The sequence below is a fragment of the Poecilia latipinna genome, unplaced genomic scaffold, assembly GCF_001443285.1.
Source record: "Poecilia latipinna isolate Pla-1442-1.1 unplaced genomic scaffold, P_latipinna-1.0 Scaffold350, whole genome shotgun sequence".
In the NCBI taxonomy this organism is placed as follows: domain Eukaryota; kingdom Metazoa; phylum Chordata; class Actinopteri; order Cyprinodontiformes; family Poeciliidae; genus Poecilia; species Poecilia latipinna.
In genome coordinates this window covers 184,460-207,880 of record NW_015112966.1, presented here as the reverse complement: position 1 = coordinate 207,880, position 23,421 = coordinate 184,460, and the positions used below count along the sequence as shown (strand labels likewise).

The 23,421-nt window shown below is 39.1% G+C and overlaps 1 protein-coding gene across 5 annotated transcripts; it reads right to left on the bottom strand.

The window, feature by feature from the left end:
- Nucleotides 1-650: 650 nt before the first annotated feature.
- LOC106949548 (choline transporter-like protein 2) lies at nt 651-23,421 on the bottom strand. 5 transcript variants are annotated; one of them, XM_015035873.1, is made up of 23 exons: nt 16,668-16,920; nt 13,759-13,807; nt 13,607-13,680; nt 13,430-13,514; nt 13,066-13,150; nt 12,774-12,887; nt 12,615-12,675; nt 11,800-11,923; nt 11,626-11,709; nt 10,784-10,896; nt 10,152-10,283; nt 9,978-10,077; nt 7,754-7,846; nt 6,374-6,458; nt 6,000-6,262; nt 5,450-5,544; nt 5,233-5,336; nt 4,253-4,326; nt 4,105-4,175; nt 3,886-3,974; nt 3,637-3,721; nt 3,042-3,238; nt 1,375-1,464 (listed from the first exon to the last, which is right to left on the bottom strand). In XM_015035873.1, the coding sequence occupies exons 1-22, from the start codon at nt 16,699-16,701 to the stop codon at nt 3,069-3,071; spliced, it is 2,184 nt and encodes a 727-aa protein (XP_014891359.1). In that variant the 5' UTR covers nt 16,702-16,920; the 3' UTR covers nt 1,375-1,464; nt 3,042-3,068. The 5 variants fall into 5 exon arrangements, with proteins under 5 accessions (XP_014891362.1, XP_014891361.1, XP_014891359.1 ...); XM_015035876.1 differs by lacking the exons at nt 3,042-3,238; nt 16,668-16,920 and adding an exon at nt 23,212-23,419 and having other exon boundaries at nt 651-1,464; XM_015035875.1 differs by lacking the exon at nt 3,042-3,238 and having other exon boundaries at nt 651-1,464; nt 16,668-16,913.

The following is a 23,421-nucleotide window of genomic DNA, read 5'->3' as shown; positions in this document are numbered from 1 at the left end:
ATAAAGCAGCGTTTGCTTTTGCATTTTCGTTATGTTAAAAGGACCTAAAATTTGTTGGTGTCAAAAACATTTCCATCAGTTTTTTTTTTTGCTTTGTTTTAAATATGTTTTAATTGCCCCATGCCTTACCATTAAAACAGCCTAGTTATGGTTTCTTAATGACTTCACCTACCTCTCTTTACCTTCTAAAATAGGATTTCTGCTAATTTAAGACTTTTTACAACTAAGATTTACTACAGAAATGTACAGAAGAAAATTTGGATATTTTCTTCTATACATGCTCTCTACAATGGCGACGACAAACGCCTTCCAGTCAACCTGGCAATAAATTTGCACTTATGACACAAAAAACCTTAGCTAGCTAGCAGGGGTATATTAGCAGCTTGTTCTCGATCACTTGAGGTACAGAAAGCACTGAAGGTCTGTACTCGACTAAAACCTTTGTCTGACTGAAAGTCCAGAGAGAAAACAAAAACAAACAAACAAAAAAAGAATATTCTACATTAAATGGTCATGCCATGACAAAATTTAAGACCTGTGATTAACCCATTTAAGGCCAAGTTAAAAAAAAAAAAAAAAAAAAGGAATTTAAGAACTTGTCAGGCTTTAATTTTAGGTGTGCAAATTTATGACCATGGATGCGTGGACAATGTAAAACTTTGGTGACATTTATTTAATGCAGTACAAACATACTACTGGCACAGAGACAGAATATATGGACTGTACAATTAAAGCCAGTGATGCAGAGGCAGCTGTGAATGACTCCAATGATATCTGGGATAGTTTTTTTTTTTAATGTATAAAAACAGTTTTATTTTTAAACAAATACAGCATATGTCCCAAATACAAACCCGCACATTTATGTAAACTGTGCTTTTGTATCCAATAAAACCCTTCCCATAATGTAAAGTGTAGAGGAGGCCTCTGTCTGGCAGTGTGATGGCTTTAGTAACATCAAGTACTAAAATAAGATTACACATGAAGTTGTAAAAGCACTTTAAACATCAAGAAGTTACCGTGTACCTTCATATAGCAACATAAAACATGCTCAAGAAAATTTGCATGATTAAAAAATATTCTTAAAAACATGCAAAACAAAAGAAACCGATTATATCAAAGACTTTAAAATTCACTTAACTGGAAAACCCAGGAAGCTAGGAAAACACGGACATGATGGTGTGTGATGCAGACAGACGCTCCGAACCATTACGAAGTAAATACATCTGACATGAGAGGACGTCACGCAAATCCTGATGATCCAGGGACTTTCTTATCTTTGGCAAAGTGTTCCTGAAAGCCACAGTCTCTTAGTTAACGGACTGGTCTCACATGGAGCTGTACAGTTTGATCAAAGGTTCTACTCCCCTCCTTTGGTCTTGTTCTTCTTATTTAGGATCTTGAGGAGGCTGTCAGGCATCATGTATGGCCTTTCAGAACTCCCATCATTCCTCTCCAGGTCCTCCACTGAAAAAGATTTTGTTAAAACTAATCAAGCAGCTGAATCGTTTTAACCAAGCGTAAAAGTTCAAAAAGTATAGGGAGGGAGAAGTTTCAGAGACAAAAGCTTGTTTGTTTAATAGGAAAAAAAGGCATCCAGCTTTAATAGTTCAAACAGAAACATGCAGTCAGAGACATTTTCAATTCATTCTTCATCTCAGTGAACTGTTCATATGGATGAGGAAACTTTTCCACCAAGAATATGCTTGGAAGAGTTATCAAATATCTACAACCTAGAAAATAAAAAGCATAAACGTTGCTTCGTCTTGGAAGTGTCGGTAGCAGCTGCGTTTCCATTACAAATCTCAAAACTCTGTTAATATTCTGCTAATGTCAAAAACGCCCCAGAAATTTTGTAGTTGCAGTGTTTCAGTTAAATAAGAAAAGCAATTAAAATCCTATGTGAATACCTTTGTTCACATGATAATTAAAAACATGCCATGATTCTCCTATCACTTCCTGTCTTTCTGGTTTGCACCAATTGCAACGTCTGGTTATTGATCATGTGACTCGTGTAATGCAAAGAAAGTGTTCCAATTACAGTTTTGGGAAATAAACCAAAACTGAATTCTAACAAACTTTTCATCAAAAAACAATAATTTTTCCAAAATTGTCACGTTTCCATGAAGCAGCTTTAATTTCAAAGTGTTAAATTGCGCAATTATATGGTCAATGGAACGCAGCTACAGATGGAGTAAAATAAAATATGGCTTAGTGTTTAAATAAAGTGCAGGATTATGTAGTTTTTTGGACATTAGTTTTAAAGCTAACTAATGTTTTATAGTTTTAATAGAAATGGAGGACCAGAGGCACAACATGGCCGTCAAGTTTCCACTGGTTGCAGAAGCAACCATTTAAGAAGGCAAAAGTGTCAAAATGGCAGCCAGATTTCCCACTGGTTTAACTGAGGAGATGAACACTATCCCCAAAGAAGAAAAGGTCACTGCTGTGCTACTGCACATTGAAAGCAAACGCTTCAGATTAGAATCAAATCCTGTCAGAAATCATTCACTTTGTAGACTTTTGAACATTTTACAAAAGTACTCAAACGGTAATGCATTGACCAAATTTCTCATTGCTGAATAAGCAACGGAAACGTCAACTGCTGAGCGGTGAGAACCACTCATGAGGTTTGGTCTTTACCAAACCAAGCAAGTAAAATGGTGCTGAATTATTCCTAATTTATTTTAATGAAAGTTGCATTTTAGTTTTACATGTTAGACCAAGCTTGTGAAGCTACTGGTGTATTCAAGTGTGCTGTACTCGTCCACTTGGTTTAAAAAAAAAAAAAAAAAATTAAGTCAATTCAGCACCATTTTTCTGTATCGGATCAGTATCTGCGGAACTAATCAGATATGGCGATACCTGTATTTGTATCGGATGCTTTACATTTAATCATCATCTTAAGTTTTCTAATATTAATAAAAAGGAAGCTTTTCGACGGCTATTCATAACTAAATGGTTCCATTTAAGGCAATTTGTCGCATTGTTCGTCAATGTTTCTGCTCCTCAGAAAAAAGGATCACCACACTTCTTTGTTGTACTTCTAATTCAGCACAAAGTCCTCATCTCTAAAGTTTGTCCTTCTGGGGATTTCTCAGCCTGCCGTCTTCATCCTGTGGCTGCAGTGCAGGAGAGGCGCTCGGATCTGCCACCTCGCCCTTCCACAGAATCTCCCGGATAGTTGTTGACATGTAATAAGGCCTCGCAGGTGAGCCGTCATTGCGTTCCAGGTCTTCACCTTGATGCATGTGTGTATGTGTGTGTGTGTGTGTTAAATGATGTAGTAGAAGATTAGTAGATTGAGAAATAGCAGGATTAAGAGAAATGGAAGTGAGAGAGGGGGAAGAGGAGAGACAAAAACAGAGAGAGAAAGTCAAATGCCAAGCAGAAGCACCCAAAGACATTGCAGATTTTGAAAATTAAAAGTTCATCACCGAGCAGCCACAACTTTCAGGTAATACAGAACAAATTAGCCAAGCTTTTATATGTTGCAGTCATGCAGAAACGTGGCTGTTGTACACCGTATTAAAAGTATTTAAGAATTAGTGAAAGCACCAAACCCAAGAGCAAAGTCGTGAAAAGCCAGTTGCTCGATCTCAGTGACTGTGTAAACAATATACCACCGTGATGACTTACAGAAGCAGAGGAACAGCGTGTCCACACACATGTCGTATACGCTGAAGAACCCGTGGGCGATGAGATACGAGCCAATCACCACAGTCTGGATGGGGAAACATGAGCCATGGGCCGTCATTCACAGTACAAACACACAGCCAGGTTCAAGACGAGGAATGAAACCCAACTCAACAGCAAACTCGACTTGTTCCTGAACAGATTCAACCTTGAAAACTGATCTTTTTTTTTTTTTAAAAGCGAGTTGCTCACCAGGATTGGCACCCAGTAATAGTGGAGGTTGGGCGCTGTATTCTCAAATGCTTTCACTCTTCCAGAGAAGAAAAAGAAGGCAAAGACCCCTGAGAAGAAAAACAGTAAATTCAGTAACACTCGTTCTTAACTGCAAAAATGCTGCAAAAAAACTAGTGGTTCTGTTTGTGTTGCGAAGACTGATTTTGTGCATCACTTTTAAAAGCAACACCAACTCACCCACAAGCCCAACGACGAGCAGTTTTCCCAAAAATAACAGGAAGTCCGTCACCTTATCTACGACAGCGACCCTGCAGGATGAAACAGGTTATTAAGACAAAAGAAATAAAATAAAAAGTTCACACCATGAGGTGGAGTTTACAATTACCTGAGCAGGTTTCTCGCAAGGAGATTGAGGGCACTGATTGCAGAGGCGCAAAAGTTTTTGCCATGGACCGCCACCTAGAGGCCAAACATGCACATAAACAACAGGAGGGGAAAAGATGTTGATTCAGTAAATGACGCCAAAGCTGTTTGTAATACAAAGAACAAATCTTGGCTTAGTCTCAAGTCATCAAAATGGAAGAGATTTGCAAACATTTGCTTTTGCTGATGTTGGGTTTAGCTAGAGGTAAACTTTTTGCTAGCTTCTTGAATCCTAAAACGGTAATTCCCAGACAATGTTTGTTAAAAAAAAAAAAAAAAAAAAAAAAAAAAAAAAAACAGAAGAAGAATTTGTACCCCGACACAATTTAGGGGTTATGCAGAAAAAACTTAATATTTCCGTTAGGGATGCACAGAAAAAATCTAACAATTTTAAGCTTCTGAGGTTAATCCACAAAATGGTGTCATGGATTTCACAGTTACTAACTAAAACTGGGATTTTAACTTGTTAAGTTTGATTAATTACATTGATTTTACTGTGCTGACCAAAATAAAAAAAAATACACAAAAGTCCTGAGCTGGAGCCTTTGCTCCACAATCTGCAATGTGCGTGATTAAGAATCTTATTCAAGTCCCACCACTATTGGTAACATTTCCACTCATCCTATCCATTGACATTTGTGAAATCCTTAATTGCAGAGCTGAGCAACACTGGATGTTGCTCCTTCTCACACACAGTGTGACAATGCCTCTAGTCCTAATTAAGAATCAATAGGAGAAAGGTTTCGTAAGGCTCCTGTATAGTTACCGTAAATAATAAAAAAAAAAAAAATAACAGCACAGCAGATCAAAGATTTTCTCTTCATTTTTTAAACTTTTTATTTTTTATAATATAACATTTAATAAATAACTAAGGTCTGCATAAAAGGTGGTCAGCAAACTCTAATGTATGACCTTCAACATATATCTTCACCAAACACACACCATAATGTAGGCGTTTCTGTTCATGAACTTGATGAATTTCTCCAAACACCAGAAGCAGCACTTCAGACAGCACAGCAGGAACTTTGCAAATTTGTTTTCGGCTCCTATGAATGACAAATTCAAGAGACAAATCTAAACCCAAAGCAACTTAGAAACCACTTCAAGGACATGTCACAGTCTCAGCGACAAAAACATGGGGCTCCACAGAGAAACACACCTTTCAGCTTGTGGTCCAAATATTCCAGCAGAACTCTGATGATCTGAACGATTGATAGGATTAGAGAACCAAACGCCAGAGACCCTGTGTGATACCTGGCGGGAAGAAAGGAGGAGGAAAATAAAGCAAATATTAGTGCTTAATAGTAAGAGTGCATCGATTGCACTTTTCAGACCAATCAGTTTAAAAAAAAAAACAAAAAAAAAACTGACGTGTTTTTTCTAATTTAGGAAATTTTCTTTTTTCCAAAAAGTCGCCAAGTAGTGCAAAAAAAAGTTGTCAAGTTGGGGTAACTATTGTTAACTGTGTAGGTGCAGATGTGACCTGGTGGTAGATGTGGCTAGAGTAGCCAAAAACTGTACCCAAGTAAGAGTAGCACAACTTCAACATATTTTACTTGAGTAAAAATAAACATCCATGAAATTACTCAAAAATGAAAAGGTGTTTGGTAAAAAAGGAGTAAGAAAGTACTGAGTAACTAATCAAAAGATCACTAATTTAAAAAAAAATGCCATCAGATGGAATAAAGTATTTTATAGATCAAATGTACCTTAGAGATCTCCCCATGGCGGAAAACACCGGGAAGGTGGGAATGTCGCCTGGCTTGGAGAAGGCCCAGTAGTAGGAGGCGAAAGCCCCAGCTAAAGACATCTGTCCCAGAGCGATGACGAAGTTGGCGCACCAGAAGAAGAGGAAGACATTGTAGAACTGCAGGGCAATCAGGTACTTGTGGTAAACCGTTTCTCCGCCGTAGTAGGCAAAATTGCACTGTGAATCCGGGCACTCCGCTTTCATCTTACTTGTGGAATAGTTCTGAAAAACAGAGGTAGGAGTGACCGCATCAGTAGGATCTAGAAGATTTAGCACCAAGCTGCTGTGGCAGCTTTTTAAAAGAACTGGAAAGAGATTAAATGGAAAACTCACAGCAGGATCACAAGAGTTTCCAGAGTGCACACAATTGAACTGACTGACCACTTTGTAGATGGCATCGTTGGAAGTGGACAAGAAGCTGCTCTGTCAAGGTAAATGCAACGATAGACCGAAGCTTACTGCTGGCCTGTCGGGGGATCAAACCTCCAAACACCAGCATTTTAACGTGAAGGATACTTTATGAAACAATGAACCATCATTGGGTCAATATTCACACAGAGTCTAATTATTATTTATAAGGATAAAGGAGGTCATAAATGATCTTCCTGTGGGAATCACACACGGAGAACAGAACAAAGTCTGACTTGATGGTAAACTAATGATGGAAAGACGGCAACTGTGAAAAACTCAACTTTCAATTGAAAGTTTTGGCACTAGGGTGAGGTGGGGTTCGTTTTTTGGCCATATTGAAATTGGTTTACTTGGCAAAACTGCAATGGAAACACTTTTGACATCACAAGAGTCACATTATCAACAACTGGATGTTGCCGCTGGCAGAAACCATGAAGAAGCAAACAGGAAGTAGCTGGAGGTTGATGGCGCGGCATGTTTTTTAACGAATCATCGAATTTATACATGTGTGATTTTAATTGCATTTCTTATTTAATGGAAATTGTGTTTTATCAACATTAGCAGATGCGCACGTTTGTAATGGAAACGCAGCTTATGTTTACATTATTTTTTCCTTTTTACAGCCATCTGGACTCGATGCACTTAACATGCTCTGTTTTCAGTATGTTGTTCAGAGGAAGATCCCTCCCACCTCCATGTTCAGTCTAAATAAAGATGAGCTTCTGTGTAAATGTGTTAAGAGGTAAAATGTTCATTTATTCTTTGTTTTGTTTAGTGCTCTTTGTAAAAGACTTTGGCTTTTTTTTTTGTAAAGGTCTACATAATTCAATACATTTAAATGAAACGGCACAAAAACAACAAAGCACTGGGATTAGATGGTAGAAATCTAACTTTAGCCATTCAGCTTCTCATAACATAAGTCTAAACTTTTGTTTTTTGCTTAAATCATCTTTTTGCAAAAATAACTTGGGTAATTAATTTAGGAGGCTGCTGACATACTGCTGCTGTAAAAAAAGAAATAACAGAGGAAAAAACTAAAAATTTTACTTATTGTACAATGCCTGTTGAACTTTGTTGAAAAAGTTAGCTTTTTTCTATTGAAGACAAGTAAGGTCAGGTTATCTAGAGTCAAAGCCGTTTCTTTGCAAGGCTGCCCTCTGCTGGCTGATCAGGATCAGGCGACAGAAGGCAAGTGGTTCATTTTGCGGATTACTCCTTACTTTCAGATCAGTGCTGGTTTACTACACCTATGTGCAACTGTTTATCAAAAATATGAGACAAACAGTACAAAGTGAAGGATACACAGCAGTTACGGCCCAGTAAGCGACGACTATTGCCAGGAGCAAGAAGGTGAACAGCGGGTAAAACATGGAACACATCATATATCGAATGGCTCTGGAAAAGAAGAAGAGAAATCCAGGTTAGCATGGTCCAGGTTCTGCCAAGGCTTCAGAAAGTACCAGAGTGTTCCTGTCATGCTGTTCCTATGGCAACAGCAGAGCTTTCTCTGGTCGTTTCTCAACACTCAAGAACGTTCTTGTGTTCTTGGCAAGTACGCACCCTGCAAGAACAGCTCAAAGTCCGTTCTTGCCGAGTTCACAAGCATGCAGTTCACTAGTTCTCCAGTTGGAACAGGGTGTAGTTGATTATGTTGTCACTCAGCTAAGATCTTTCTGGGAATTTCATTAAATTGTCCAGTTTAACACAGGAATTATTTTTAAATTTATAATGGAGGAAAAAGTTTATTTCACATATGCACACAAAAAAAAAACATTAATTCTAAGTGGAAACACCTTCAAAGCATGGGCTTTAATTGTTATTTATTATTTACTTATAAATAGGCCTTTCGCGATAAATGATAAATCAATTAATCGCACGATAAATTAAACCTATCAACCTCATTTTAATTATCGGCTTTATCGTCTCTTCCTGCCTTTTTTCTTTCTCTTAATGACACTGAATGAAAAAAGGCTCCGCTCCGGTGCTCTCCACTGACCCTCCCTTCCTCATTTCCTTAGTGTAATGTCCAGTGCACATGACACGAGTTGTCGGCCCATTTCCTAAACCTGAGAGACATATTAGCCGACAGAAATCCCACGTATAATGGTTCGATTGTCCCGTGTGGTGTCCAGCCACCTGGGCACAAAATAATGGCTACAAGTCCAGTTAACTAATTTTAAAACCAGGCATTAATCAATGCTTTACTAGAATCTACCTGTGATGCATGAGGTTAAAGTCAGCGTAAAGTCCTGACTGTATGAAAATCATTATAACCTATTTATGTCACGTTAACGAAGAACAGCTGAAAACTTACCCGGTTTATCAACTGCGGTAGCAATTTGGCTCCAACTCCTCTCCTTGTCATTTCTATATTCTTTGCACGAAATGTTGAATAAATATTAATGTTGTTTCCACATATCATCTCCGATGTCGCTGGACTTTGGGTTGCACCGTTTCAGCTGTTTGGGATTCCCCTCCGTAATTTCCCCTCAGAAAGCAGGAGGAGAATCCGGCTTTCTGATTGGCTACCTGTCACATTCAGCGTTAAGCTCCCAGTCGGGGAAAACCCCTGATTTAGATCGGAGCGGCCACGACGATCTACATCACACTGCAGGATGATCGGTTACGAAATCACCAGAGACAAGCTTAGATCGGCCAACGATCTTAGATTGTCCTAAGGGGAAAATAGGGGCAAAAAAAAATCGTGTAGTGTGATCTACTGCATTGGGTAGTCGGATGTGCCCATCTTCTCTATTTAAATCTAGTGATCACTGAAGGCTTTATGTTGTTTAGTTTTTATTCAAGTACGTTTTTTGTTAATGGAGACTGAGAATCCATTTTATTTTTGTTTTTGGTTGTTTATTTAGTTCATCAGTTCCAGTGTTATGTGTTCTTTTGAAAATAAAGTGCATCTATCTATGGCAGGAAATCACATGCATTATTAGTCATTACCATTAAATCGGTGTCAAGAGGTCTTGAAACAATATTATCGTTTATCGCAATATTTTTTTTTAGACAATTAATTGTCCAGCAAAATTGTTATTGTGACAGGCCTACTTATAAAATATTTGTCTCAAAAATCAAATAATAGATGATGACCAGATCGAGTCATGCAGTCGATCGATTCGTTCCTTATTCCCCAGGTTTGCAGAAGATCCATAAGGAGGGAAAGTTAAAACAATGATTTCATATTTAATGTTTTACCAACCACCATCTGGCAGAGTTGCTGTCACACAACTGGATGATTATTTTACAACAACTACTAAACACCGATTAACTTATTTTATTATTATTATTATCATAATCAGGAATACTCTTGTAAGATTCCAGCATATAAAGAGAGAAACTATTTTATGTAGAAATGTACATTAAAATAAAAAAATAAATAGTGACCTTTCACCTATTAATGCAAATGCTAACTGTTTGTAAAGATTTCCAGTCATGTGGAAGCTGAAAGGTCAAGACATTAAAAAATATGTGATGCACGCACCATCATGTTTTTCAAAGTACCCTGATGAAATCTTACTTGCTGGCCTCTTTGATGAGAGCAATGGCAATGAGGATCCTCTTCCGCAAGAAGATGAGCAGCAGGATGATGATGACCTCCACGATGGCCAGGATGATCACTAAAACAAATCAAAGAGAGTGAGCTCATCCAAACCAAACAACAGAGAACAGGTGGAGGTTTCTAATCACTCACCGAAGGCCAGCCATGTTTGTCTGACTTGCAGGTAGATGGTGAAGTCTGTATGGAAGCCCAGCTCCTGTAGAGTCACGTTGGCGCCCGGCTCATTCTTCAGGCTGTTATACTCCATGTAGCAGTGGAAGATTCCTAAAGTAGCACATCAATTGCAAGTTGAACAGTGGGAACAGTAGAAGCTACTCCAACTGGGAGAACTACTGGCTTGGCCAGATTGTGAAGCAAAAACCACTCAATCGTTTACTGATTTCAGTAGCAGACCACATCGTACAAACCACCAGGACAGAACAACATCTTACAGTCAGAGGAAGTTTCATCAATATTAATTAGGTTAATTACAATAAAACTGAAAATATATGACATGCCCCCAGTGAGCTTAACTTTCAGGAATGTTGCTCATCTTCTGAGCATCGCTCTAAAAATCAGCCCTGTAGAACTCCACCCTGCTCCGTTTTTGGTTCTGCAATACCAATTTCTCTGATATTGTACGGTAGTCGACATGAAACAAAATGATGCCCCAGCTTCCTAAATCCACTTTGCTCAACTTTTCAAAAATGTATTCCAAAGCAGAGCCACAGAAAAACCGAATAAAATGGAGGAAAATACAATGACTGTGTGCTTCTGGCCCTTACCGTATCCTATTACAGCTATGACAGCGATGATGATGATCCAGATCATGATGCCGGCCAGGAAGCGCATGAGGACGACGAACAGCAGACTGAGCAGCATGGCGATAACCAGCCCTCTGCAGAGGAAGGCTCAAACATTAGACACAGAAACACCCACAGTGAACACAGTTGACAGTTAAAGGGGAAGTATTTCCAGGCATATAGTGTCATTTTATAACATATATATATATATATATATATATATATATATATATATATGGCATTTTATAACAAAAATGACTTCAAGAAATTTCACTTTGAGATTTAACTTCTTGAAATTGGGCCTCTGTCTCTAAGAAGCTCCTGCTCTTTCTGAAACTCCACTTTCAGGAAGTCACCGCTACATGGCTATTAAACTATTAAACCTTTAGCAATGTTTTTACCAGCGATGCACTGAGAAGCAGCTCCTCTGAGCTCAGTAGATGCACAGCTCCACCAGGTGTTTGCTAATTGCTGCTGGCTAGTCTGAAGGAGTTGAGTGGGAGAATCTCAGAGGAGGGCTGAGATTCTCCCTCCCCTGAGAGGGAGAAGCAGAATTTCGTAAAAGGCACCGCTGAGGAAGTTCATCCTCAAAGGCGGAGCTAAGTCCACCCAGATGTTCTGCACAGCTGAGTGGTTGCCACGGGAGATTAAAGGATTTCTCAAACATGCATGAAAGATTCAAGGCAACACTCCAGGTATGTTTTTGATGAGGGAATAACATAACGCAATGTAAAGCTCAAAAAAGTTGATTTTACATAATACTTTAAAGTAGAAAAGAAATAAATACATAATTAAAGAGACAAGAAGGAGAAATAGTTACTCACATAAGGATCCAGTACCAGGACTGCGTGTAATCCTCAAATATTTTCATAACCACCTGACGAGCCTCCATGACCACAGTGGCATTCCTAAGAGATTCATTTCCACAGTGTGAAACCTGATTGCTGCCATGTTTTAATAATCGTTTTTGTGGCGTTTGGGATCTGCTGTGTACTCACTTTACTCCATCCACAAGATCTTTAGCATCCCGTTGGTTTCCTTCTCCATCATCAAACGTGGTGCTGTTTCCAACAGTTACTACACCTCCTTTCAATCCCAAAGCTGGAAAGCACCTACGGGTGACTAAGGAAGAAAGAACCACACTGAGGTATATAGCAGCTCGAAAAGTTTGTCAACAAGGAATACGCTATAAAACTTTTGAATATCTTTAAAAAATATTTTAGAGTCCCATCAGAAGCATTAGTTTCAGTAGCAATTAGCTAGCTATCTAACTTTTATATAGATTTGCCCCTTACAGCCACAAACCTGAGTGTATTTTATTGGGATTTGATGCAATTAACCAAAGTAGTGCATAGAAGAAATCTGAAAGGTGTGGCCTACATTTCTATACAGTTCCCTTTACTTTGATATCTTTGAAAAAAAATCTGGTGCAATGAAGCCTTCAGACAGACAAAATCTAAACTGTGTAGTATTTTAGAAAGCTGTAGGCGGCCATTATCTTTGAATCCACAGCTGGTGAGACCAATCTCTTTGAGAAAGTCAATACACTACACACACACACAAGTAGGCATTCTGTAAATTCCTGTAAATACATGGAAAAGGTTCAGCTTTGCAGGCGCTGTGTAATTTGACCTTTTGCAGTGATCTTTTATAAAAAAACAATCAAGGACTGTAAGGGAGCTAATTTGGGACCTTGTCAGGTTATCAGGCAATAGGCTTCAGACTGACTAATATCATTTTTAATATTGCAAATCGAATGCTTTCAATTGTATGCAATTAATGCGACAGCTTCAGAAGTACAAAATCCACTAACATGACTTGCTGGGGATCAGCATAGTGGGGCAGAGTCTGTCACGAAGAATTTCTGGTAAACTCTGAAATACAGGATCAAAAACAGGCAAAGGAAGAAACAATGATTAGATTAATCTGCACTAATCTAGAGACTAAAAAATGCTACAGGAGGGGAACTCACCATTGAACTTGTCACAGTCTCCTTGCAGAAGTTTTTGTAGTAATAAAATTCTTTGTTGTTGGTATAGGCTTTGGCTAAGGTCATAAACTTGTCGGGACACTTCTCCACGCACAGCTGAGGATCAACATTTATAGTAGAAAAGTTTTGTCAAGTGCAGATAGCAGCAGGGAGGATAAAATCCAACAACAACAAAACAAAGTTGTGATGCAAAAGGAATACAAACTAGAATATCCCAGTTTCCCCAGGTCCCTAAACACAACACTGAAGAGACTGAAGATGGCCGAGTTCACACCTGTGTGGTTGGACACTGGAATGAAAGCAGCACCATGGGGCTGGCACACTTCATGATGTTGAAGTAGAACAACTTCCTCTTATTCCTGTGGGGAAAAGAACATTTTTCTGGTCGACAATATTTTATGCAACAGTTTTGGAAAAAGCTTCCAAGACTGAAAGGTAGTTTGAAGGCTTTCTTTATCTAATGCTGTTTTACAAAGCCTAAACCACAGTTTCCCACAGTGTGTTAAAATCTTAGCGGGCCACTAGGCTTTACTTACCCCTCTGCCCCATCAGGATAAGCATAGTTTGTTTATTTTAAATATGATCTTTTATACACTACATGTAGTTTCATATCTAGATTTGCTCAAAAAGTAACTCACTCGAGCGGAGTCCCAGCCTGTCCGCAGAAGTCGCCTCTACTATCTGTTGGGTAGATTGCCTTCCTTGGATCGCCCTGGGACCAGGCTGGAAGCACAAAGATTCAATGGAAATGTTTACAGCTTATAACTGGATTTCTTTTCTTTTTTTGTTTTTTAAATTCGCAAACCAGACCTCACCGAGTATTCCCACTGCAATATAGCCCAGTATAGCGATAATAAAGATGATGCAGCAGACGATATCAGTGCAGGACCTGGAGAGGAGAAAACGATGAATGAAAGCCTTCATCAGCGACACAATGAGAAATCCAACCCTGCAGTCCTGGCCTCACCTGTTCTGGATGGGTCCCTTGAAGGAGGGGTCGTGTTTGAAGGGCTCACCTGCAGGAAACAAAGACCATCCACAACATAAGCATATTAAAAGGAAGAACTGAAAGAATGAACTTAAAATAACATCCCACCAGAATTATGAAAGAGAGAAAAAGAATAATAAACAAAAAAGTTAGTGGCATCAAGGTCTATTGTGATGGTATAAATTTCCACTAAAAATCCCTCAGAAATTTTTAGATTAATCTCAGACATTTTCTTAAAAACACACACACTAAAATTTCAATTTTGTAAAAAATTGACACATGAACTGAAAGATATTTTAAATATTCAAGATAAAAAAACAACAAAAAAAGCCAAAAATAAAAGCCACACACAACCAAAACTATAAATAAAATATATTATGAAGTCTCATTAAAAAAAAGCATCAAAATCATCAAGATCATTTGAACTTATGCAATTAATTTATTGTGACAGACTTCCATACATGATATCACCATATAATCACCATGTAGCACTTTCACTAACCAACGTTAACCAGCTTATTTTAGCACCTGCCTGAGTAATTAATTTAGTGCTTATCCAGCATTTATTCATGGGTTTTTCAGTAGTTTGGTGGTTCTGAATTAACAAGAGCTAAGAATTTAACCAATTTCTGGTTTCATGGGGCTTTAAGCCAACAAACAGATTCCTGTACAAACCCATTTGCGTTTCCCACCCTGTGGAACTCCGTACAGATCGGGCTGATTTCAGGTCAGCCCACAGTGACATGAAATCAGCCTGATGTCAGTTCAGGAGAGGAACGGTCAGTTCCTCTCCACGGTGAGAGGAACTGACTGTTCCTCTCCTTTCTTCTGTCAGCTGATGTTTCCCTCCAAGCGCAACACGCCCGGCACCAACCTACTAAATTCCTTGTCGGTGACTAAGCCGGAGCAAAACCATGAGAAATCTGCCCCTGTGCTTTACTTTGACTAAACCGATCATATTTATAAGGAGTACTGAGCCAAAACTTACTTTCCATCAAACCGCTTTGACATGTATACCAAGCTATGTCCCAAAATCAGAGATATGCAAAAACTAGTTACATTTACTTGAATAAATTGGGAGAAAAAATTAATTCAACGAGTCATTTTACTGCATTATACTTTTAATTTATACTTGAGTAATACTATATTTTGAAGTGTCTAGTTACTTTACCTACCTTTGGTTACTTCACTAAATGGTTTTAACCTGAAATGCACCACACACAGAGATACACACCTAGAGTTTATGTTAAAGTGAGACTTCTTGTTTGTACACAAGCTTTCTTGCTGTAGTTTCATTTTCCTTCTCCTGAGCCTGCTGTGGTATTTGGAGGTCAAGTGAAGCTACAGTAACACGGGAGAAGTTCTCACTGGAAATACTTTGCATCTAAACTTGTCTAGCAGGTGTGAATTGGTTACATCATGTTATGAAAATGTTGGATTTGGAGAAGAATGTATTATTAACCAGGTATTTTAGTCTTAAAAATGACAGAATTTCATATTTTTGTCCGTCTAGCTGCCTTATTTTAACAACTTGAATCCGTACTTTCGTGGTCCTGTGAAATCTATAACAGATAAGCCAGAGCAGGCTCTCTTTCCTTAACCCTTGTGCGTGCGAGGACTGAGACAAACGTAGAGGACTATGGCAAATGATACAAGTTTTACATGTGTGTGGGGTCGGTTGGACCCCATTTCTACATACGAGGGTTAAATGTTTCACTTCATTTGGGCATGAACGCTTGTCTGCACTCTGGTGCAAACCAAACGGGAGAAAACATGAGTCTTGGACGGTTTGCTCGCAAGTAAACAGTAACAGTTGGCCTACAGTGGGAAAGCAAAAGGACCAACTTAAAGAAGTGAACCAGAGGAAGGAAGTGGCACATCATTACAGATATATCAGACAAATCACTGTAACAGTGTCTGTAAGAGCAGGAAAAGTCACGTCATGTCCCTCTCCTGTCTTACTGTGTGCTATTGCATTAATTTGAGGCCAAAAAAAATAATACTTAAATGTGAAGCTCATCTTATCTGCATCGTCAAAGGTCTAAAATTCAGCTGTCCTCTTCTGATCTACTGAGAAAGAAGATTGACTGATGGACCCACCCACCAGGTCATGTCTGCATGTTTGCAGTTAGCAATAGTCAGCAACTTTCTTGCAATATTTAGCAACATTTCAGACAAAAATATATATAGATATATAAATAAATTGGTATCGGGTAAAATCGGAATTGGCAAGTCGTGCTCAGCCAGAAAAGCACAATCGGTGCAGTCCTACTTTATATTTGAATTGCAGCTACATAATACAAGCCATGCTTTGTGTTAAACAGAAGTCCGTCTGACAATGAAGACATTTGTGTTTCAGAAATAAATGTAGGATTCAAAGACCCTTCTTCATAAAAACTCTGAAGGAAGACGATTAAAAAAAAAAGTAAAACTTGAAAATTATTGACATCATTATCATTTCTAGCAATAAATCAGTAGTATAAACAGTGAAGCTAAATTCATGACTTTCTATTGTATCTTCATAAAGGTCTGCATGTGTTTAGTTGAGGCAAATACAACAGCAAGCCTCCAACCACTTCATGTCAAAAAGGGCACCAGTCTCATATTTCATGTGTGCAGTCACGTCTGACATGCTGTCAAGTCAAGCTATGAGATGAATGTTTGAAATCCCATCGGAGCATTTCCAGAACGACAAGCAGAAAAAAAAAGTCAGGTCAGTATTGGAAACAGATTTGACGTCCAGCTTGCTGCTCTAACACACCTGAGCAAAAAAAAAAGCTGCTAACAGTAGCTGGCTCCGCACAAACACAAACCGAGGCTCATTCTACTTCAAAAACAAACATAACTCTGATGAACACAGATCAAACGGAGGCTTGAGGAGTCGTTACCGTGTTTTCCATAGTGTTCTTCCTCCTCGGACATGTTGAAGCTTGCTTTCAGGGCCAAGATATGCAGAAAAAGTTAACTTCTGCTCCCGCTCTGCTCCTGCCAGTGAATGAACGAGGGGAACGCAAACGGAGCACAAAACCAGTCCATCCTGTCTGAACAACCTGCAACACTCCTTCTTTTCTATTTTTCTGAAAACAAACTGCTTCCACCTCCCTGCAGGTCACCAGTCTCCACCCTTTTCCCACAGACCTCATGCTGCGCCGGGAAAATGTATAAAAGAAAAAAAAAAAAAGCACGACAAAAACACAGTTGTGCTTTACGAGCTTACGGTCACATAAGGATGATGGGAGTGGAGAACATTTTTAGGATGTGTTCAGGAAAAACGGAAAGCTCCAGCATTACATGTTTATAACCAATTAGTTTTAGGTGTGGGGTTTTGAGCCAATCACCTGCTGGTTAGGAGGTTGTGCTGCATGGTCTCCCCCTAGTGGAGACCTTTAGACACTGCATTGGAACTCAATGAGGAAAAAATCCAGAAGCTCTATTTTTTTTTAGTCGTCTTTGATGGCGACCGGATGTTTTGATCTGCTCCCTCTGTTCTGCATTTAGACCGTGTTAAACCAATCTGTTACTCAAACAACGAAAGCTCAGACGGACCAAAGTGTTGTAAATGTTTTCCTCAGATGTTGAGGGAGAGAAGGAAAGGAGGAGGAAAAAACATGAAGTGACAGAAAGTTTCCATCTGACCTGCTCCTGTTTCATGGCCAGTATTGCAGCTCTCAGCAGTGCTTTCAATGTTTCTGCTGACAGGCAAAATCTAAACTCCTATTAAGCACTACAATAAATTAAAAAGGTCGTTTTTCTCCATTTCACTCATCACTACTAAATGTAGATGATTCAATTGGAGAGAGGAAAAAAGAGAAAAACAATGAATCATGCAAATGGAAATTGAGTTTGTTTTAATTAATTATGTGATTAAATGATTTATTGCGTCACATATTAAAAGAAGAAGAGGGTTATAGGATAAACTGAACGTACTTTTGAGGTTATGTTGTGGTAAAAAATGTCTTGAATAGCAAATGCAATCAGAGATATTAGGAATATTTGGTAATATGATTTGATCTTCGTGCAAACTGTCAGTGCTTGTCAATGTAAATAAACTCAAATATCTTGGACACGCCTTATCTGCTAACAAACACATTGCTCTCCATTTCTATTTGTCACTTTGTTATCCTTTCTACATCGTCCACCAATACATTTAACTTGGTCTGACAAAGACGCTTCAAACCGCCTAAAGGAAACAAACCTGATAGCCTCAATTTTCAGTCACAAATATTTGCAACTGACAAGCATTCCTTTGATAACGTTTCTCTGGAACAACATCTAATCACATAAATAAAGTCATCAACCACTGGAATGTGCTCTCATTCCACCCCCACAGACGCAGAGCCGTTGGTGTTTGTGACATGCCGATATTCCAGGTTTGGTTTGAGTTCCGGCATCAATTCGACACATCAGAGGGCGAGGCCGTCACTGGGAAACTGCAGAGCAACCTGGTCATGTAACTAATCCCACACTCTAATTTCAAAATCCTCCTTTCGTCAGACATGTGGGATGATGTCTAATTAGAGAGCTTCAGAGCTTCAAAGGTAGAACCACAACTTTTATGATTGATGCCAGCATTGAGAAGCTTTAATCTTTTTCCATAGTGTTAGGCTGTTAACTCCAATGAAATATCCCTTTAAAAAAAAAAAGAAAATTGCTGAAATGGGAAGAAATAACAAAAAAAAAAAAACATTTATTTGCCCAGATTCTAAAGAAAGCGACATTTGATTAGAATAACCTGAGCCCAAGAAGTTGATGTTATCTTTAGACTAGACACTGAAGCTAATGAGTCTCAACATTCCGTGACTTCCCTCCCCTTATTGTCTTGATTCCTCCCTCCACATTCTATAATGACGGAAAATGTTCAAATCTCTTGTGGTGAGTCATCTCCCTGTCAAAAGCCTACATGCAACTACAGAGTGTTGCAAAAGTATCCACAACCGTAGGATTTCTTCACATTTTTGTAATTTTATAACCGCAAACTTCCACTTACTGGGAATTCAGTGAACACAGTTAAACACAATGCTGAAGTGAAAATAATAATAAAAAAAATGTGTGGTGCTTATTTGCATTCAACCTAAAGTTCAGACTAAAAATTGTTGCACATTCCTATTTGCAAAACAGCTCAAGCTCAGCCAGACTGGATGGATTCTCCAATGGATCAAGGTCTGGACTTTGATGGTCCATTCTGTCTCTGTGATGTGTATCTCTTGGCTGGGAAGTGGGCTAGCTATTATTGCAGTAACACTATGCTAGGATCCGTTATCAAGGTGACGCAGTTGGGAAACCTTTAACTCCGGGTTACGACCGCATCCCTCAGTAATAGTCTTTCATTAGGGACAAAGGGCGTGGATTTCTGGATGCAATCCTTGCTTTTCAGTCCAAATTCAGATCTATTTATGGAGCTACTCAGGAAGCAACACAATAAACTATCCATGAATCCTCTAGGGAATTTGGAAAGCCCTCTGTTTTCTCCAAAGTGACACGACTGACCAAAGCGTCGGCACTGCTTCTTTCAGCCATTGTTGACGTCCAGATTATCCGCGTCTGGCTTCTTCTGGTGAAGAATTATGACGCATTTATGCAAATGTTGGATAAAATGCGAAGCGAAACCACAGACACTTTGAAAACAATTGGAGAAGTTTCCAAGTTAGTACTATCACATATGAAAGTGGCACAAATTTGATGTTTTAGTGGGTGAAAAGAGCATATTGGACCAGTTCATCTGTTCAGGCTGCTGTGTGAACATAGCCAGTCAAAGTTATCACACTGCTTAAGAAGGCAGAAGTGACAAATTTTGTGTTTGTATCTGTTTCGGTGGTGGTGGTATTTTGGATCGGCTGAGTAGATAAGAACCACCTAAAATAGGCGCTAGCTCTCTGCTGCCGGGAACCTACAGTGTAACAAATAATATCTGTTTTTAGCTCTGAACAAGAGCTGTGCTGCTCCTCACCACAATTTTTTTTAGGTTTTTGTCTCTAGCAGCCTTTATTTGATAGTGAATTGACAGGAAAGTGGGTAATGAGAGAAGGGGAAGATATGCGGTAAAGGTTGCCAGGCCGGGAATCGAACCTGCGACAGCCACGTTGAGGACTAAGTATGCCAGTCACAATAACAAATTTTGCTGGACTGTTGAAATCTAAAGCAGAAGAAGAAGAAGATGCCCATTTTCATTTAGCACATGCTAGTAGCAGACACAAAGGATCAGCACTTTTACTGTTACAGTTACCGTTCAGAAACAACCGTAATCAGTTCGGTTAAATCTAAACTTGGCAACTTTTTCAGCTGTAATAAATGTGATATTCAATTGACCTGTTATGACTCAAATGTTGGGTGCCCGCCCCCCTCTGCTGCTGCATCGTTGTGGAAAACCTGGAGCGGCAGAGATACCTGCGGCTTATAGTCCGTTGCAGCTTATATGTGTACGTTTACTTTTTTTTTTTAAACTTTGGAGTTGCGGCTTATAGTTCGGAAAATATGGTATTTATTTCAGAAATAGTGTTATTTCCTGGATTTATTCTGTAAAGAACCCAAAGAGGGTTATTTGATTGTGCTTTCTGGAAAACAATACATTTTTACATTTAGGCACTCCTGCAATCGTCACACTTTTTCTGTCTGGAACCTTGAAGATTGGTTTTAAATAAATGTTCTAGTTGTTTACACTGTCTTTTCGTCTCGTCAGTCACATAATTTAAACAGAATCTCTTGACCTTTTGAATGAGAAAATTAGTTTCTGAATCGAATCGTGGCCCTAAAAGTCAAAATCAAATCACTACACAATGAAAGATTTACGTCTCTCCAGCTCTTTTCCTGTTCCACACAGCTGAATCAAATGATTCCACTACCTCTTCAGCATGCCATCGAGTCTGGCAAAGGCCTGCCAACAAGACAGTAGATCTCGAGGCCTACAGTTTGGAGACCCCTGATTTAGCGTTCAGTTATTTTTCAAAGATAAAAGCTGTCTCCAGCCAGCTCTGAACATGCTGATGATGGGTTTAGATTCTGCACAAGTTTAGTCACATGCTTTTGTTTCTGTGGGTGGCCTATTGAGAACATCAAAGTGGAAGTGTGTGGCTGCAGTAGCAGAGCAGGTTGTCACTGATTGCTAGATTACCTAAAAAAATATCAGAAGAAATGAGCTCACAGCAACCTGCAGATGTAGGCCGAAGTGACTTCAACGTACACAACAGAGAAGCACTCGGCTCAGGTTTCAAAACCACTTCTCTACACATGGCACATAATTACACCTAATCTTTAGCAGGGCATGTCTGCATAGCTGCTCTCTGATCCTGTCATTGAGGTTTCTTCACAAACCAGACCCTGAAATAACTCAGAAAATCCTCCACTGCACTCCGGAGAGCTTTAGGTTGTTTGCCGTTTCCTTCTCTCCAAGTCAGTTTTAGGTTTGAAGATGCATTTTGAAATATTAGCTTGAGTGTTTTTGTGGGTACGTTTCCTCAGGGAAACCGCCGTTGCTACAAAAGTGAGCTCTGGAGCGAAGCCACTGCCAATTACTTCCCTCACGCCAACATGCAAATGCATATTCCTTGCTCTGTGTTATGATACTAAACTGAAACTTGCTTTGTGCAAGCAAGCACTGAGAGAGCGAGAGAGAGAGAGAGCGAGAGAGAGGATGAGGAAAAGGAGAAAGCAAACTTTCTTGGAGGCTAAGTGAATCAATTAGCCATCATGTGGCAGGCGGAGTGGAAATGGGTGTGTGCAGGCACACAATGGAGGAAAACAGAATGCCAGCAAATGGAAGGGTTGTGTTTCTCATTTCTGCTTGTCAGCATCCTGCAGGGGAACTGTAGAAAAACTTTAAGCTGTGCAAATACCTCAAAACCACCTAAAGACTTGCCAAGCTGCGTGTAAACAAACTCGTATCAGTACTATGTGTTGTTATTTGGATTTTTTAGACCAACAAAAAGTAATAAAGTGGCATTTTGACTTTATTTCAATAACCCTCAGAGACCAAACCTGAGTTGTTTGGGGAAAAAACACTAAAACTAGCTTGTGAAACATGGTGTTCAGAGTATCATACTGTGTTTGATATTTCTGATCATCAATAGCTGTGTTTCCATTGACCTTAAAATTCCACAAGGGATTACAAGAATAACGGAAACACACCAATTTTGAAAAAAAAAAAAAAAAAAAAAACAAAAAAAAAACCCAAAGTTTTCAACAAAGACTTTTTGCGATATGATCTTTTGGCCGTATCGAAATAGATATATTTTGCAAAACAGCAATGGAAGCACTTTTTTTTCACAACACCCGAGTGATGTGAAAAATCACTCGTTGTTGTAACATCAACAACTAGATGTTACAAGTGGCGAAGAAGACAAACAGGAAGTGGTAGGAGGATGATGGCATGTTTTTTTTTAAATAACGCATTAACAAGCTTATTCACAAGTGATTTTAGCTGCATTGTTATTTATTTAACTGAAACACCGCAATTGTGAAATTGTGTTCTTTTGACATTAGTAGACTTTTTAATGGAAATGAAGCTAGAGATGAGGGAAGCTGATCAGACATGATGGAATGGTAAATGTAAAAGTAATGAAAGAAAACTTATTAGCAGCTGCAGAAAATGTTTACCTTCCAACAAAATAGTGAAACTAAACATACAAAATTGTATGCTGTATATTTTTTGCTAGATTGGCCAAGTCAAAGCTCAGACCTAAACACAGTTTAGAATCAGCAGCAAGAAAGATACTTTTGATCCAATCTGACTGAGACTGTTATTTTGCAAAGAAGAATTTACAACTGTTTCTGTCTCTAGACAATATATGCGAGGGGTTATTAAAAACAAAATGCACGCCACACTTTTAATCTGCTTTATGTTGGTCAGTCACATTTTATTAACCTTACAAAAAGTGAACCCATTTAAGGGGAATGCATACTTGAACTAGACCAGGGCGCTGGACAGGCGCTATTTTTAACAGGACACATATCATTATTACCAAAAGCTCACTTTGGTATAAAACGAAACAGAAAGACTGGCAGCTGACTTATTAGCTCTATAGATAGTTTGCCCCTGCTTGCCTCTCATACCAGTCTGAGGAATGTGGCACCAACTGGACGAGCACAACGTAGACTGGGACGCTTTTCATCCTAACAACGCACGAAGTGCTGCCCCAACTTAACGCGAAAGCATCACGCGCAACATCTTTCAAGCGTTATGTTCGTTTATTTACTTACGTACAAAGCACGAGAGATAAAGTAGTCTTTACACGAGCTACCAAAGGACAATTATTTGTTTTTATTTTTAAAGGAGAAAACAGGAGACTGAGAGCTAATGCGTCTAAAACTGTTTTCACTACGTCACCGTGAGAAACTGTGTCGCGTGGAGGAGTCAACCAACAACTGGTTAATATGTAACGAATGAGAAGGCAACCGGACAAATAAAGCATAGCATGGCTCGGAGCTTTAAACAATTACCATATTTCTTCTTCTCCTCCAGCTCCATGATGACGGAGTGTTCCTTCTGTAGTCCAGCTGCTCACAAGCGAAGGCTAGCGCATATTTTACAGCTCGGACTCCAAGTTATTGTAGCGCTTTCCTCCGTTCGGTTACTTTGTTGAAGTCCGCTCAGAAATCTTCCCAGACCCATAAACATTTCAGAGGGCGTTCCTAGCTGCAGTGTGCTGA